This window comes from Microcaecilia unicolor, chromosome 4 (assembly GCF_901765095.1).
Source record: "Microcaecilia unicolor chromosome 4, aMicUni1.1, whole genome shotgun sequence".
Classification (NCBI taxonomy): domain Eukaryota; kingdom Metazoa; phylum Chordata; class Amphibia; order Gymnophiona; family Siphonopidae; genus Microcaecilia; species Microcaecilia unicolor.
The window spans coordinates 271885645-271902316 of NC_044034.1; the positions used below are offsets into that span (position 1 = coordinate 271885645).

The window sequence follows — 16672 nt, forward strand, 5'->3', positions numbered from 1 at the left end:
TATTAATGTTTCCTTAGAAATGAGTCATGGGATTTATTGAGTTCTCCACGTACGTGGATCCTCTTTAGATAAATGTGACATCAACACGGAGGAACTAAGTGTGTCTTAAATAGGAGGCACTAGTAGATGCTAATGCTCAGGTTTACTGATCAGTTAATGGGCCGTGAATGGGCTGTGTCGGCACTAGTGCATGGATAACCACTAGATCTGCTTTATAAACAGATCTCTAAGTGCCTTTGCATTAATTGTAACTGGAATCACATACAGTAATGGACATTTTTTTTTATTTGAAATTTTCATGAAATACATACATAGCCTTATGTACAAGCAACCAATAGCCCACATCAGGAGAAAAAAGAGAACAGTTACAACATATAATTAAACTAAAAGAAATCAAGAGAGCAATAACAAATGCATCCCTGCTTATCTGGAGGTTTATCTATGGCAATAACAAAAATAAGCCACTCACGATGTTTGCCTAGCTTCCCTGTCTAACAGCAGTCTTTCTAACTGATCTGATTCAAAGAAGACGTAATCAACACCAGTTAAAATAATCAAATACTTAGAGGGAAATTTCAAGAAAAAAGTAGCCCCTAAAGCCAAAATTCTAGATTTTAACTGAAGAAATTGTTTCTGCCTTAACTGGGTGGACCTAGAAACATTGGGGAATGTCTGTATTTTACCTCCACAATAAAGAAAAACTTTCTTCCTAAAGTAATTTTTCATAATTATAGCCTTGTCCAGCTCTGAAGTCAGGGAAATCAGGATCGTGACCCTCTCTGAAATATCATCTTGAGAAGACACTAAAAAGGCAGTTAAATTTTCTATACGATATATCAGATGATAAAATTCATCCTGACCCTACTTCAGAACTTAGGCAAATAATAACGTTTTACAAGACTTAGAGGGGCATAATTGAAAGGGGCACCCAAGTTTTCCTCAGGACGTCCTCGCAGGACGTCCTGGCGAAGGGGCGGGGAAACTCGTATTATCAAAACAAGATGGACGTCCATCTTTAGTTTCAATAATACGGTTGGGGACGCCCAAATCACGAAATTTAGGTCGACCTTAGAGATGCTCGTCCCCAGTTTTTGGCGATAATGGAAACCGAGGACGCCCATCTCAGAAAAGACCAAATCCAAGCCATTTGGTTGTGAGTGGAGCCAGCATTCGTAGTGCACTGGTCCCCCTGACATGCCAGGACACCAACCAGGCACCCTAGGGGTACTGCAGTGGACTGCAGAAATTGCGCCCAGGTGCATAGGTCCCTTACCTTATGTGCTGAGACCCTCAACCCCCCCCCCCCCAAACCCACTCCCCACAACTGTACACCACTACCATAGCCCTAAGGGATGAAGGAGGCACCTACATGTGGGTATAGTGGGCTTCTGGTGGGTTTTGAAGAGCTTACATTTACCACCACAAATGTAACAGGTAGGGGAGGATGGGCCTGAGTCCACCTGCCAGAAGTGCACTGCACCCACTAAAACCGCTCCAGGGAACTGCATACTGCTGTGATGGAGCTGGGTATGACATTTGAGGCTGGCATAGAGACTGGCAAAAAATATTTAAAAAGTTTTTTTGGGGGGTGGGAGGGGGTTTGTGACCACTGGAGGAGTAAGGGGAGGTCATCCCCGATTCCCTCCGGTGGTCATCTGGTCAGTTTGGGCATCTTTTTGAGGCTTGGTCGTAAAACAAAATGAACCAAGTGCTCGTCAGGGACGCCCTTGTTTTTTCCATTATCGGTCGAAGACCCCCATGTGTTAGGCACGCCCCAGTCCCGCCTTCGCTACGCTTCTGACACGCCCCCATGAACTTTGGTCATCCCCATGACGGAAAGCAGTTGAGGATGCCCGGTATCGGGTTTTGATTATGCCAATTTGGATGACCCTGAGAGAAGGACGCCAATCTCCTGATTTGTGTTGAAAGATGGGCGCTCTTCTCTTTCGAAATAAGCCTGGTACTGTATCAGTATTAGGCAACAATAGAACCTCTTTGAAATATTTTATAAGCAAGATCTCTGTACATAGCAATGGACAAACAGGAACATTCAAAAGTCTCAGGTTGGATGCTCTAAAGTTGATCTTCCAATCTCTCAATTTGGCAATGTAAATAGACTATCCTTAAATCCAGAGGCCCCTGCTTGTTGTAGAGATCCAACTTGAGATTCTGTTTTCTTTAGGGAATTATCTACCCGTGAAACTCAAACTTTGAGAACACTTGCTGAGAAAAACAACAGAGTTGTACTGGATCTCTAAGCATGGACTCAGTCCTCTTAACCACTTTTCATACATCAGTTTCTTGGGAAACCTCAACTTCCTCTGCTGAAGTTTCTTTAGGAAATTCCACTGATTCCAAACAAACCCAAATGGAGAAGGTTGTAATACTTCTTCTATCCCACCTGGGGAAAACCTTCTTCAGGGAAACCTCTGAAGGGCGAAAGATGGGAAGGAATAGGTGGCTATGGATATTGTCTTTCCCCTGAGCTAAGTGAGGCACCCAAGTCCATGCTGGTGAACAAAGATGGAGAAGAAACTCCTTTGTGGAAAGGGACTAAGTGCTTTTCTATAGGACCTGGAGTAGAGGTTCCCACTTCCAGGTACTTAACCTTGGTTTTCCTTTTCCCCATAATAAAAGCAAAAAAAAGGTACCTCCAGAGAAGAGAAAGTTCCAGAACAGACTCTGGGCCCTCCAGGGCTCACAAGGGGCCTGGCGTGCCCCTTAGGGCATGCTCTTTTGGCCACGCTCTGCAGCCACACCCTGCAGTTGTGCCGGAAGAAGCTGTGGGTTAAATCTTCAAACCAGTCCCACCTAGATGACGTCAGGTGGACTAGGAGCTGATGGAACAAGCAGTCAAACCAGCAGGGCTTTTTTCCAATGTTATTCCTCCTCTCCACAACTCACAGGAAGCTGCGGGTTAAATCCTCAAACATCCCACCTAGATGATGTCAGATGGGGAGAATCTTGTGGAGAGGAGGAGTAACATCTGAGGCAAATCTTGCTGGTTTGACTGCTTATTTCATCAGCTACTGGTCTCACTGCATTAGTTTTGCACTTACTGTGTGGTAATATCATGTGTTATAGTGCATTAAGTATAAATTCTAGTGCACTTTAGTAAAAGGGCACCTATACAGAGAAAAATTGTGAAAGCTTTTTATGTGGGGAAAACAGTTATCTACCCCTGTAAAAAACACTATTAAGAATATACCTGTTCACAGCATACGTGGGACTTTTACCTGCGTCACCAAGAAGGGGTAGGGTTAGGTTGAGGAGGGGAGGAAGTGCTTATTGGATACTCATTTTGAAAACCTGTTTTTCATATGATTTTATTTCAGTTTCACACACATAATGAAGCTACTAAGTATTTCATTTAGAACAAATCGGAAAAAATATTTCTTCACTCAACATACATTGCTGTAGAATGTGTAAAAGTGGTTAGCAAAACACATTTTAAAAATATTTGGACAAATTCATGGAAGTAAAGACATAAATCATTATTAATGTGATAAGCAGCATGAAATCTGATTTACTCTTTTGGGTTCCTTCCAGGTACTTGTGACCTGAATTGACCACTGTTGGAAACAGGATACTGGGCTTGATGGACTTTCAGTCTGTCCCAGTTCGGCAGTGCTTATGTAGTTACTAGTAAAAATGGCCCGTTTCTGGCACCGATGAAATGGGTGCTAGCGGGCACGGGACTCCCTTCCCCTCCCCTTCCGGTACCTGTTCCATCGGCCCAGGAAAGAAAGAGCCCCCTCTTTCCTCCCATAGCGGTGGCTTCCTTGCTGCATGGTGTAGGAGTCCGGCTCTCGGCATTTCAAATATGGCCGCCGAGAGTTGAAGTCTCGCGAGGCAGCTTGAACTCTCGGCGGCCATTTTGAAACGCCGAGAGCCGGACTCCCACACCATGCAGCAAGGAAGCCACCGCTACGGGAGGAAAGAGGGGGCTCTTTCTTTCCTGGGCCGACGGAACAGGTACCTCTAGACCACCAGGGAGACACGCGTAAGGGGAGGGGAGGTGACAGGGAGGGAGGGAGGTTGGTGAGGTTAAGCGTGTGCTACCGTGGGCGGGGCTATGTGGCGAAAGGGGCGGGGTTCATGTGCACTTCAGCGGCGGCTGGGATTTTTTGGAAGGGGAGGAGTAGGGAAACACGCTCCATGTGTTTCCCTACTGCTCCCCGTACGTAAATTTGTTTTCGTGTTCCGCCCTCGACGTCATCACATGTGACGCGAGGGCGGGGCATGAAGATGTTGTGGTGGCTTCACCACCATGAAACCACGAACCGGTGTGTGAGTGACTTCAGTGACGTCAGTGTCCTCAGAACGTTGAGGCTACGTTTTATTATAGTAGATATACTTATGTGCTCATCATACCTTGGAACTTTTTTTTTAGGTCCAAGAGGATTTCCAGGTCCACCAGGCCCAGAAGGTTTACCTGGACCAAACGGTTCTCCAGGACCATCATCAATGGCTCATGGATTCCTTGTCACAAGACACAGTCAGACCATAGAGGAGCCTATTTGCCCTTTTGGGACAAAGAGAATTTACACTGGGTATTCTTTGCTGTATGTACAAGGCAATGAGAGGTCACATGGTCAAGACTTGGGTAAGATTACAGAAAAGAAAATACTATTACTACACATTATTTAAGAATATTTTTATAAAACAAAAAAAATTATTTTTCAGTATTTAATATGGGGTTGGTTGGAATATGTGTATGTGTATACATATAGATATACTGTATATATATAATATATAAAATGCAGAGTACACAAAGTTGACTGTTCAGGAGTCACAATGGTTTCAGCGCCTGGACAAACAACATGAGAGAGCGACAGGAAAATGTCATGTCTGACAACTGTCTAGCACACAGGTTCTCAATTCAGTCCTCTGGACACACATAGCCAGTCAGATTTTCAGGATACCCACAATGAATATGCATGAGATAGATTTGCATACAGTGGAGGCAGTGCATGCAAATTTATCTCATGTATATTCATTATAGATAATGTTGAGAACCATATTGGCTTGCTGTGTCCTGAGGACTGGGTTGAGAACCTGTAGTCTAGCGCTATGATTAACATGTTGATTCTATTTTACCTTTTAATTTACAATTTGTTACTTAATACTCAATTTAAACTATTGATAATTTCTAAACAGAAAACAATATTTCTGAAAATATCTACAAACCAGCTTTTCTAAATTATGTTTTCAGGTGGTGCAGGGAGCTGTCTTCGCAAATTTAGTACCATGCCATTCTTGTTTTGTAACCTCAACAATGTATGCAACTTTGCATCAAGGAATGACTATTCTTACTGGCTGTCTACTCCTGAACCTATGCCAATGAGTATGGCTCCAATTACTGGGGACAGTATTAAGCCTTTCATTAGTAGGTAAGTACATATTAGTTGGGGATTGGTTATTAAACACATAAGAAACCATGAGGGATTTGAACAGATGCAGAATAGGAGAACATCACTTGAAACAGGGCCTCAAACCGATCTGCGACTGTGTTTATGGAACACTTCTTTTAAAGTAATCATTTTTGTATGATTTTCATCCTTTTGATGAGCCAAGGATAAAATTTTATAGTAGGGTTTTGGCTAATGTTGAAACTCTATTCTTATAAAGCACTTATTTAGTTCAGTGTTTTTCTTCAACAAGTTGTCTTTGCACCATCTACAAACTTTTCAGCTAGCAATACTTATTGTCCAATGGAGGCATATTTTCAAATCACTTAGACTTACAAAGTTTCACAGTAACCTATGAAACTTTGTAAGGGCTTTGAAAATGAGCCCCTTAGTGTCACTCTTTATGCCTCGGAAGGGGTATATGTGTGGCTACTGCTTTGGTGGTAGTTGCCTGCCTACTCTTCATTTGTCCCTTTCTGCCTTGAATAAAGCATGTGCCCTCTGTTGCAGTCCCAAACCAAGTTTATTCAAAATTTATTGTCTAACCTACAGTTCAAGGTGATGTATGAAAAATATATAAATATTCCACATTAAAAATAAAAACTAAAACAAACTTCTACAGTCCAGTGCCATAAAAAACCATTAAAAATGAAGGCAGATAAAGATCATATGGTCTGTCTAGTCTGCCTATACATTCCATCTACTATCCCTTCATCTCCTATGTACTTGTCCCAAGCTTTCTTGAATTCATATATAGTTTTCATTTCCACCACTTCCACCAGGAGGCTGTTCCACAAATTCACCACTCTGTCCATGAAGAAATATTTCCTCAGGTTACTTCTGAGTCTGTTCCCTTTCACCTTCATCCTAGGCCTCTTCATTCCTGAGTTTCCTTTCAGTTGAAAGAGACTTATCTCCTGTTCATTTATGTCATGTAGTCATTTAAATGCCTCTTCATATCTCCCCTCTCTCGTCTTTCTTCCAAAGTATACATATTGAGGTCTGTCCCCATACGCTTTATGATGAAGACCACTAACCATTTCAGTAGCTGCCCTCTGGACCAACTCTATCTTGTTTATATCTTTTTGAAGGTGCAATTTCCAGAATTGTACACAATACTCTAGAGTTTTAAATGGGGGCATCATCACCTCCTTTTTCTTACTGGCCAATCCTCTCCTTAAAGGGACTAGTGGACTGCTTTCCTACTTGTTTCCTGGGATAGTCCTCTCTTTATGTATCTTTGGCCACCTTAAGATCATCACATACGATCACATCCAAGACCTACTCTTTTGTGCACAAAAGTTCTTCACCGCTTAAACTGTACCGTTATTTCGGGTTTTTGCAGGCCAAATGTACACTTTTACTTACCTCTTCTTGGTGCTGAAGGCGAGCAGGCCTGAATCCAAGTCTGCAGTACTAAGGTCTGAGCTATGGGGCTGGTCCAGTCCCTGGGTTTTGAATTGTTTTGTATTCAGTTCAATATTAGATTGAGTCAAATTTATATTCCTTGGACCAATGATTTATCATTGTAATCATTCTATATTTCTATAATGTTTCATTATATAATAATTTCATAATGTATTCAATATTTACAAATAAGGATGATTTGGACTACCCATCTATCAGCCATATAAGCTGATTGTGAGCTGACTTTTTATCATAAACCCTTTTACTCTTCTCAGGGATTGCTCAACTCCAGCACTTACATGCATAAGTGTATACTTACCCATGAAAGTGCCAGCAAGACGCCTAAGTGGTATTCTATAATGGTGTGAGTAGTACATCTCACTGGCTTTCATCAAAGCTAATTTGCATATTTTTGATAGGTGGCCATGCCCACTTCTTTGTTAAACTGTACAGCGCTGTGTAACCCTAGTAGCGCTCTAGAAATGTTAAGTAGTAGTAGTAGTGGGTTGTTCCAGCCAATCAAAAGTGAGGACACACCCAACCTATGCCCACTCTCATCCCAAGCTCTGCTTACTTCCCGCCTTGCCCCTCCCCTTCAATGATATCACTAGATATGATGTCCTAGCACTGCCCCTGTTGTATAACCACACCCACCCTCACCTTATGTGCATAACCCCACCCCAAATCCAATCCTTCTTTGCATAACCCCGAAGCCCTACCCCTTTGAGTGACATCAAAGGAAGTATCATAGTCATGCCCCTTTTTCCAAGATGATGGCGAGCACTGGACATGCCACATCACTTCCTGTTTCACACTACTCGCCGCCATCTTGGCTGGAGTCACATGACCGGTAGTGACATCAAACGCCCCAACACCACTCTCCATAGCCTTAGAGGAATTTGTGCAACTTAACCTTTTTTTTCTCACAGGAAAGAAGATAGACATTTTAGCCTTCAGACTACCTTTCTTTTTTTAATCTTTCTTTCAAAAGGATACCATGCTGTTTAAACCACAGCTCTAACAATTTTAAGCCCTAAAGTGTGTGTTTGTTTTAATCTGGATCGAGTTAGATCTGTCTACTTTTAAGAACAACAGGCCGTTCTTTTAAGAATGAGAGCCATTTGAGAGTATGCAGCCCCCTCCCTCCCCTTCCCAATCCCCCACATCTTAACAGCCACACAGTGTTTCACAATTACCCACTCTCAGGACAGATTTGTCCAGTGTGGGAAAAAAACCAAAATTACATTTTAGGCTTTAAAACAAAACTAATGTCTTTACAATCGATTCCCCTCTCCTGTCCCCTCTGTGCTTTCAACACAGAGATCAGACATCAAGCTGTTTTAAACTAATCTCTGAAGATGGAACGATGAACTGTATTGTGTGAGAGAATCCACACTCCCTCCCACATCTCCTGCACCCCCTCCTCCGCTCACAGCCCTCCTGTTTTCAAGACATCATAACAGTTTCCATATCTGTGCCTGAAGAGCTGTTTGATTATTTATTTGTTTGTTTATTATGGCATTTCTATCCCACATTAGCCCAAGTGGAACTTAGGTGCAATGTGGCTTACAATATAAACATAAAAGAAATAAATTAGAGTTACATTTAACAAATACATCATAAAACATATTATATAGGAAGAGATTGGGGCAAATTCAGTGGGGTATCAGGAAGAAGTAAAATGTAAGGAACTAAATAATATTCAGCACTGAGTTCTAACATTGTTGAAGACTGAGCTAAAAAGTAAGTTTTCAATAAATTACAAAATAACCCATAATCACTAGTATATCTAATTTGTTTAGGAAGAGAATTCCAGATTTTGGTGCATTGATAAGAAAACTTAGCATTGTGGATTGTTTTGTAAGGTCCATTTCTGCAACTGGGGAAATGTAAAATGAGATATTCTCTGGATGACACAGAAGCATTGCGTGTAGGTAAATCAATGAGTTCATTCATAAAGGACGGTGACATACTAAATAAAATTTTGATGGACCAATGCACATAGCTTGAATGAAATTCTGCTCTTTATAGGTAATCAGAGTAGATTAGAGTGTGGTAGCTTTAGCAAAGCATGATGATTTACAAATTAGACGAGCAGCCGTGTTTTGAACAGTTTGTAGTTTTTAAGAAGGCCGCATTTAATTCCAGCATAGATGGAATTACAATAGTCAATTGTTTTTTAGAACAAGAGATTGGGTTAAGGTATGGAAGACTAGTCTTGTGAAAAATGATTGCAATCTCTTTAGTTTCCAAAGCATATGGAAGGAACTAGATACAACATTCGAGACTTGTCTTTCTAAGGATAAAAACTGATCAATTGTAACCATTAAGATTTTCATTGAGGATACAAGAGGATAGGTTATATTATCAATTGTAAATTTTTGAGAATAGTCGGATGATAAGGATTTGTTATTAATAAAAATTTTGTCTTCTCAGTATTAAGTTTCAATTTAAAATTAGAAGCCCAGGATTCAGTTAATGTGATACTTAATCTGATTTTGTTAACGATATCATAAAGAGTTTTGGAAAATGGGATGTAAATAGGAGGGTTCTACATCCTGTTGGGTCCACAACAATGCAACGCAAGACTGCAATTTCACCTCTTTGAGCACATCATAAGTTACCCCACTGGCTCTGGATATCCTATGCCCCGCAGCTAAGTACTGAGGATTGTTTTTCAGTTACATTGAAGTTCTGCTGGGCTTGTTATAGGATTTAGTACAGTAAGGGTAGACTGGGGGCTTTTTGTTCAGGGGTAGTGTAAGCAGCCAGTTTTCTTTGTTACCGGACTCAGTTTTCTTTAATTTGGTGATTGGTGAGCTCCACATTATTTTGAGTAAGGAACAGGAGGAGGTTTTTAAATAACTCGCTTTTCTCACTTAGAGTGAGTTTTTTGCATGTGATTGGTTTTCCTCTTCTTTGGTCCCTTACGGAACCGATGATAAAAACGGACTCCTAAAGTGATAGTGGTAGTTCTATACTGATATTCTCCCTATCAGGAGATTTGAGGTTCCATTTGGTAGTTTGAAAATACTGTGTGGAGACACCCGCAAACTAAGTGTGCAAACTCTTTGGGTTTATATTATTTTATTATATGTAAATAGTGATGTCATCAGCATAAATAAAAATAGAAAGACCATTGTTCTCAAGTAGATTAATAAGAGGAATCATCATAATGTTAAATAAGATGGGAGACAAGAATTTTGCCCCCTCTACCCCCCTCTTGGCGGCCTTGTGACAGACCATGTGGTCGCTACATTGTTTTCAATGAAAGGGTTCACTTTACAGCTGCTAGCCAGAAGGTAGAATTATTGGGTCATTTACACAACGATCTGCATTTCCAAGAAAATTTTCTATCAGTGGGGTAGATGTTAAGATAAAACTGGCGAGAAGTAAAGATGCCTTCTGTTTAATGAGTGGGGATGCGAAAAATACTACAAAGTACAGATACTGACCGCATCGTTGTTCATAAAGAAAGTAAAAGTATCACCAGGAATAAGGTTGGGTCATATTGAAGCACTGTTGAAACCCAACATCAAGTATGCCATTGATCATGTGGGGTTGAAGGTATTTAGCATATCCGCTGGAGCTTTCGTTACCAACCAGGAAATCCTCTTTCTGGGACAGTTGCCCAAACCCATCATGCTGGGATTTGTGGACAATGATGCTTACGGCAGGTCAACATTACGATATCTACTTTGCCATTCTGTACGTAGACGGCGAACAAATGCCGGGAAAAGCTCTTCAACCAGACTTTGAACACAGACACTGTGTGAGAGAATACATGCAGTTGATACGAGCAACCGGTAAACATATGAAAGATTATCAACTGTATGGATTTTTACAGAGGTTGCACGTTTCTGGCTTTTGATCTATCAGCTGACCAGGAATGCATAGATCACTACTCCTTTATCAAAACTGGTAATTTGCACACAGAAATCCACTTTGTGATTGCTTTGCCGCATACCGTAAACATGATCGTGTACGGGGTGTTTGACAAGGTAATAGAAGTTAACCAGTGAATGAACATCCTGTTTGACTACATGTAAAACAATGAACACCCATACAGATTTATCATTTGTTGAAGGGAGATCCATAATGTCAACAGAATCATTTTTAGACATTTTACCCTGTGATTGGTTACTTGGTCCGTGCTTGCCGCAGAGACTGTTAGTGCTATTGGTAAATACCCACCAACACAACCTATCTGGCGAGCACTGGTTGGCCATCTGTCTGTGTTAGAATGGTGTCGGCAAGTTTTTGTATTCTTACAGACATCCCCCTAGTAGTATTATGGACTTTTTACAGAAGCACTGTGAAACTATTGTGTACTATAACAGACAGTTACTACACCCTCTGTTGACTACCTGTGATCATTTTTCTTACCCCACTCTTGTAAAGATTTGTCTTTTGAAAATATTTACAATTATGTTCTGAGGACTCTCTGAAAAATGAAATGGTGTTACAGTTTATGAAAAATAACAAAGAAAGCATTGTGTGTAGATTTTTTCAAGGTCTGTTTTGTAATCTACAGAGATGTGTTTCCTACCAAGAGTGCCATACAGCGTCTAAATAAAACTCTGAAAGGGAATCACGGGTCTGGTGTCATGTGTCTATGTATAAAGTGTTTTTATTAATACTATACATATTACATATTAAACCACTGTTGTCTATTCAATGCAAATTGTTTCTTATAGGGGAGGCTAGCATATTTCATAGGTTTCTTTTTTTAAGGGGAGGAGTTCCTTTGGTTTTCACAAGGGTGGTGGATTTCACAGAGACCTCCATGGGCTTTTCTTTAAGAAGTTCAAACAGATGCCTGTTGCTTGTGTTGCCAACTACCGTTGAGGGTATATTGAGTTGTGCCAAGGACCACATGAACTCTTCCCAAACTCTGGGTTTCCTTTGTTGGGAAAGATGTGTCTGCATAGCCCCACGAACCAGGACACGCAGATTAGACCCGCTGATGGGGTACCCGTTATACACAAAGGTGCCATCGACACCCCAGGTCGCCACATCCTTGTGCCTGGATAACTTATCAAGCAACACTTCAGCGTTTTTCCTATAATGCGCACCAATTCCTTTTAACACTTCCTGAAGAGCAGGGTCAGATGAGCCATCGGTATCTAGCGACACCTCCATCTGCTTATGACTTTGTTCGAAGAGATACAGGCTTATTTTTTCTCTTTCCATTTTGCTGTGTCTGGCAAACAACAGGTAGCACTGTCAAACAGATGAATAACGTTCAGCCTTTTCATAGTCTGTTAGTCTGGAACTTTGAAGAATACTGCTCATTTCTTCATTGAACTTTTGAAATGCATCCATTTAATATTTTCATGGGGTCCTGGAGGATCTCTTAAACAATCGAGCTGCTGGTTAGGGACCAAGTACATCTTTTCAGCGTACTGCATTGCCGATAAAACTTGTGATCAGCGGCAAGGCAATGCTTAGCAAGGGTCCAATAAAACCCCCAGACTGCATCACCAACTTCTTCTTTGCTTTAAGGGGTATCCTTTTGTCTTTGAGACTCTATTGCATGCCTTTGTGTTTCAGGATGCTGATCTGATGCTGTGATAATGGTAGGGCTATCTCTGCTATAGCCGCTATTAAGTCATCCAAAGCGATGCCGAGGGTGACCTTTCTTTACCGGGACGAAGCCTGAGCTAAAAGTTTTAAAAGCACCAGGTTCCTCTTTAGATGGCTAGGTATGTTGTTGCCTGTGAGAGTGCAATTACCGTGTGTGGAAAAAGCAGCGGTTTATCACTTTTTTTTATAGGCACCCACTTTTTTCTTACCATATACGACTGTCAAAGCTGGGGGAAATATGTCCATCCTCAATCTGAAAGCCTTGGGCATTAACACATTCAAATCTATGATGAGATAGCTGTATGGTTTTCTGGTAGCGTCTTCGAAGGTCTCACGAAAGAAACATGTCTTGCCTGGATACATTTGTCTTGCGAGGAACAGCTATCTGCTGCTTATCGCTTGGATTCTTAAACAACACAAAATATTTTGTATTTAAGGTGATGGTGCAGCTTGTTCTGCCTTGACAAAAATGTTCTGGATGATATATATAATGCAAATAAGATGGGGCTAGGGATGGGGTTATGCAAAAGAGAAAGCATTGTGACATATCCGGTGATGTCATCAAAGGGGTGGTGAGTGGATGTGGCTTGGGCTTGTCCTCACTTCTGATTGGCTGATATGACCAGAAGTGGGCATGATCACCTGTCAAGTATATGAAATTAGCTTTGATGAAAACCAGTGAGGTATACTACTGGTGTGCATAAATGGTATAGTGTGAAAATGCAAGGGGGTGTACTCATGATTGGGACATATGCATGTCTCTCACTTACATGTTCAGTTTACAGAATAAGTTATCTGAATCCCTGCTGCTTTTATGTGCCACAGTTATGCCAGGTCTTAAATGTAAGGCACGCTGCTACTGAGTTATGCTACTATACTATAACGGAATCTGGGTGTCCATAGGCTGCTATAGAATATGATCACACCACCTGGATGATCTATATTTATTTCCTCCCATGCGTATTGTTTCTGGCAGTAATCAGCACTTGGCACGCATCACTACATGTGTAGCGCTGAGCCCTTGCTGCTAGATCAGTGGGTGACGTTAAGGGCTCAGGCCGGTTTTGGGTGCATGCTAGTTTCAGTTTTACCGCAGTGCACCCAATACATGCGCCCACACTACCGCAGGCCACTTTGTACTGCAGCTTAGTAAAAGGACCCCTGAGTGAAAGAAATTTCCTGTTTTTCGTTTTAAAAGCAGTACCATGTAACTTCTTGAGTGCCCCCTACTCTTTGTACTTTTTGAAAGAGTAAAAAATCAATTTATATTTACCCCGTTCTTCACCACTCAGTATTTTGTAGACCTCTATCATATCTCTCGTCAACTGTCTCTTTTCCAAGCTGGAGTCTACTACTACTATTTAGCATTTCTATAGCACTACAAAGCGTACATAGCACTGCACAAACATAGAAGAAAGACAGTCCCTGCTCAAAGAGCTTACAATCTAGTAGACAAAAAATAAAGCAAACAAATCAATTAATGTGTAGAGGAAAGAGGAGAGGAGGGTAGGTGGAGGCGAGTGGATACAAGTGGTTACAAGTCAAAAACAATATTAAAGAGGTGGGCTTTCAATCTAGATTTAAAGATAATCAAGGATGGGGCAAGACATAGGGGCTCAGGAAGTCTATTCCAGGCATAGGGCGTAGCAAGAAAGAAGGAGCGAAGTCTGGAGTTGGCAGTAGCGGAGAAGGGAACAGATAAGAAGGATTTATCCAGGGAACTGAGCCAGGGAACGGAGTGCACGGGAAGGGGTGTAGGGAAGGACGAGTTTGGAGAGATACTGGGGAGCAGCAGAGTGAGTACATTTATAGGTTAGTAGAAGAAGTTTGAACAGGATGCGAAAACGGATAGGGAGCCAATGAAGCGACTTGAGGAGAGGGGTAGTATGAGTAAAGAGACCCTGGCAGAAGACGAGACGGGCAGCAGAGTTTTGAACCGACTGGAGAGGGGAGAGGTGACTAAGTGGGAGGCCAGCAAGAAGCAGATTGCAGTAGTCCAAACGAGAGGTGACAAGGGTGTGGATGAGGGTTTTGGTAGAGTGCTCGGAAAGAAAGGGGCGGATTTTACGGATGTTGTAAAGAAAGAAACGACAGGTCTTGGTGATCTGCTGGATATGAGCAGAGAAGGAGAGAGAAGAGTCAAAGATAACCCCAAGGTTTTGAGCTGAGGAGACAGGGAGAATGAGAGAGAGCCATAAACAGAAATAGAAAATGGGGGGAGCGGGGAGGTGGGTTTGGGGGGGAAAGTGAGAAGCTCGGTTTTGGTCATATTTAATTTCAGGTGGCGTTGAGACATCCAGGCAGCAATGTCAGACAAGCACACTGAAATTTTGGTTTGGATGCAAGGTGAGATATCAGGGGTAGAAAGGTAGATTTGGGAGTCAGCATAGAGATGGTAGGAAAAGCCATGCATAGAGATTAATGAACCAAGGGAAGAAGTGTAGATAGAAAAGAGGAGGGGACCAAGAACAGAACCCTGAGGTACGCCGACAGGCAGAGGGATAGAAGTAGAAGAGGATCCACCAGAGTGAACACTAAAGGTGCGGAGGGAGAGGTAGGAAGAGAACCAGGAAAGGACAGAGCCCTGGAATCCAAGTGAGGACAGGGTATCGAGGAGTATGCTGTGATCGACAGTGTCAAAAGCAGCGGAAAGATCAAGAAGAATGAGAATGGAATATTGACCTCTGGATTTAGCCAGTAATAGGTCATTGGAACCTAACCTTTTAAGCCTTAGCGTGCCATCCCCTTAATCATTTTAGCTGCCCTTCTTTGAACCTTTTCTAATTCTGCTATATATTTTTTTAAGATACTGAGACCAGAATTGCACACAATACTCAAAGTGTGGATTCACCATGGAGCAATACAGATGCATTTTTCTATCCATTTCCAAATAATTCCTAAGATTCTGTTTGCTTCTTTTGGCTGCCGCCACACACTGGGCAGTAGATTTCAGTGTATTGTCCACGATGACACCTAGATTTTTTTCTTGAGTGCTGATTCCTAAGGTGAAACCTTTCATCACATAACTATGATTTGGAATATTCTTCCCAATGTGCATCACTTTGCACTTGTCCACATTAAATCTCATCTGCCATTTGAATGCCCTGTCTTCCAACTTCCTAAGATCATCCTGCAATTTTTCACAATCCGCATTTTTGCATTCCCACTTTCTGTTGCCTCACTGTTCTTGTCTTCTTCACTTCCTCCCTTCCCCAGACTTTTATTCCCTCTTTTATCTCACCCATTTCTACCCTCTCTCAAATCCTTCAAAGATCTGCACTCTTCCTTTGCCTCTCATTGTCTTCATTGCCCTCCACATTTCTCTCCTTTCCCCAGCTCCCATTGTTCTTGCCTCTCCTCCTCCTCAGCATCTATTCCCTCGCCTCTTCCCCAACATCCACCCACCTACCCCCTTCTCCAATGTTGTATTATCCTGCCTATCCTTCTTGTCCCTAGCGTCTATTCTTCTTTCTCCCATCTCCTACTTCCCCTGCATATTCCCTTGCTTTTCCTATCATTGTATCTGTTCTTCTCTTCCTTCTCCTAGCCCTGGCATCAAACCCATCTCCAATTCTCCAGCCCCCTTCTCAGTTCCTAGTCCAGCCCCTACATCAGCCCCTAGTCCTCTTCTCTCAGTCCCAGCACCAGACACTTTTCCCAAGATGATGCCCTCTTCTTCCATCTCCATCTGTAGTGTTTGCTATCATCAGCTCTTCTATCCAGCATTTTAACTTTTTCTCTGTCCCTTTCTGTCCAGCATTTCTCACTATCCCATCCAGACCTCTCCCCCTTTCTGTCTCTCCAGGTCCAGCATCTTAACTTTCTTTCCCACTCCTCTTTACCAATACCCCCCTTCTCTATCTCTCCTCACTCAACATCCTGTTTCCCACTTTCTTGTGTCCAGTATTTCCCCCTCTCTTCCCTCCCCCATAGTTAAGCATCTTCCCTCCCCCCATGGTTCTGCATCTCCCTCTTCTCTTTGCTTTAACACTCATGTAATCCAGCATTTCCCCCCTCCCCCCATCATTTTCCAGCACCTCCACTCTCTCTTCCCTACCCCACTACATGATCCTCCTCTCTGTTCTTTCTCCTCCCATTCCTGATCCAGTATTTCCCCTTAGACTTCCCTCCCTAACCCTGCCAGCCATGGCTGCATCTGCTGAGCCCATGGCAGTGGCAGCAATAAAAGAAACTCAAACATGCACCTTGGAGTTTTTGAGCCAAATGTGCTGTTAGGCTTCTCTGTGTTCTGCCCCCTCTTACTCACA

At 42.2% G+C, this 16672-nt stretch overlaps 1 protein-coding gene across 1 annotated transcript in view; it reads left to right on the forward strand.

Moving 5' to 3' along the window:
- Positions 1–16672, forward strand: part of COL4A1 (collagen type IV alpha 1 chain) — a 363110-nt gene that overhangs the window by 332270 nt on the left and 14168 nt on the right. Inside the window, exons 48-49 of the mRNA XM_030201564.1 lie at positions 4394–4606; positions 5216–5393. Coding sequence (XP_030057424.1) covers positions 4394–4606; positions 5216–5393 — 391 coding nt within the window. The remainder of the gene's footprint in view (positions 1–4393; positions 4607–5215; positions 5394–16672) is intronic.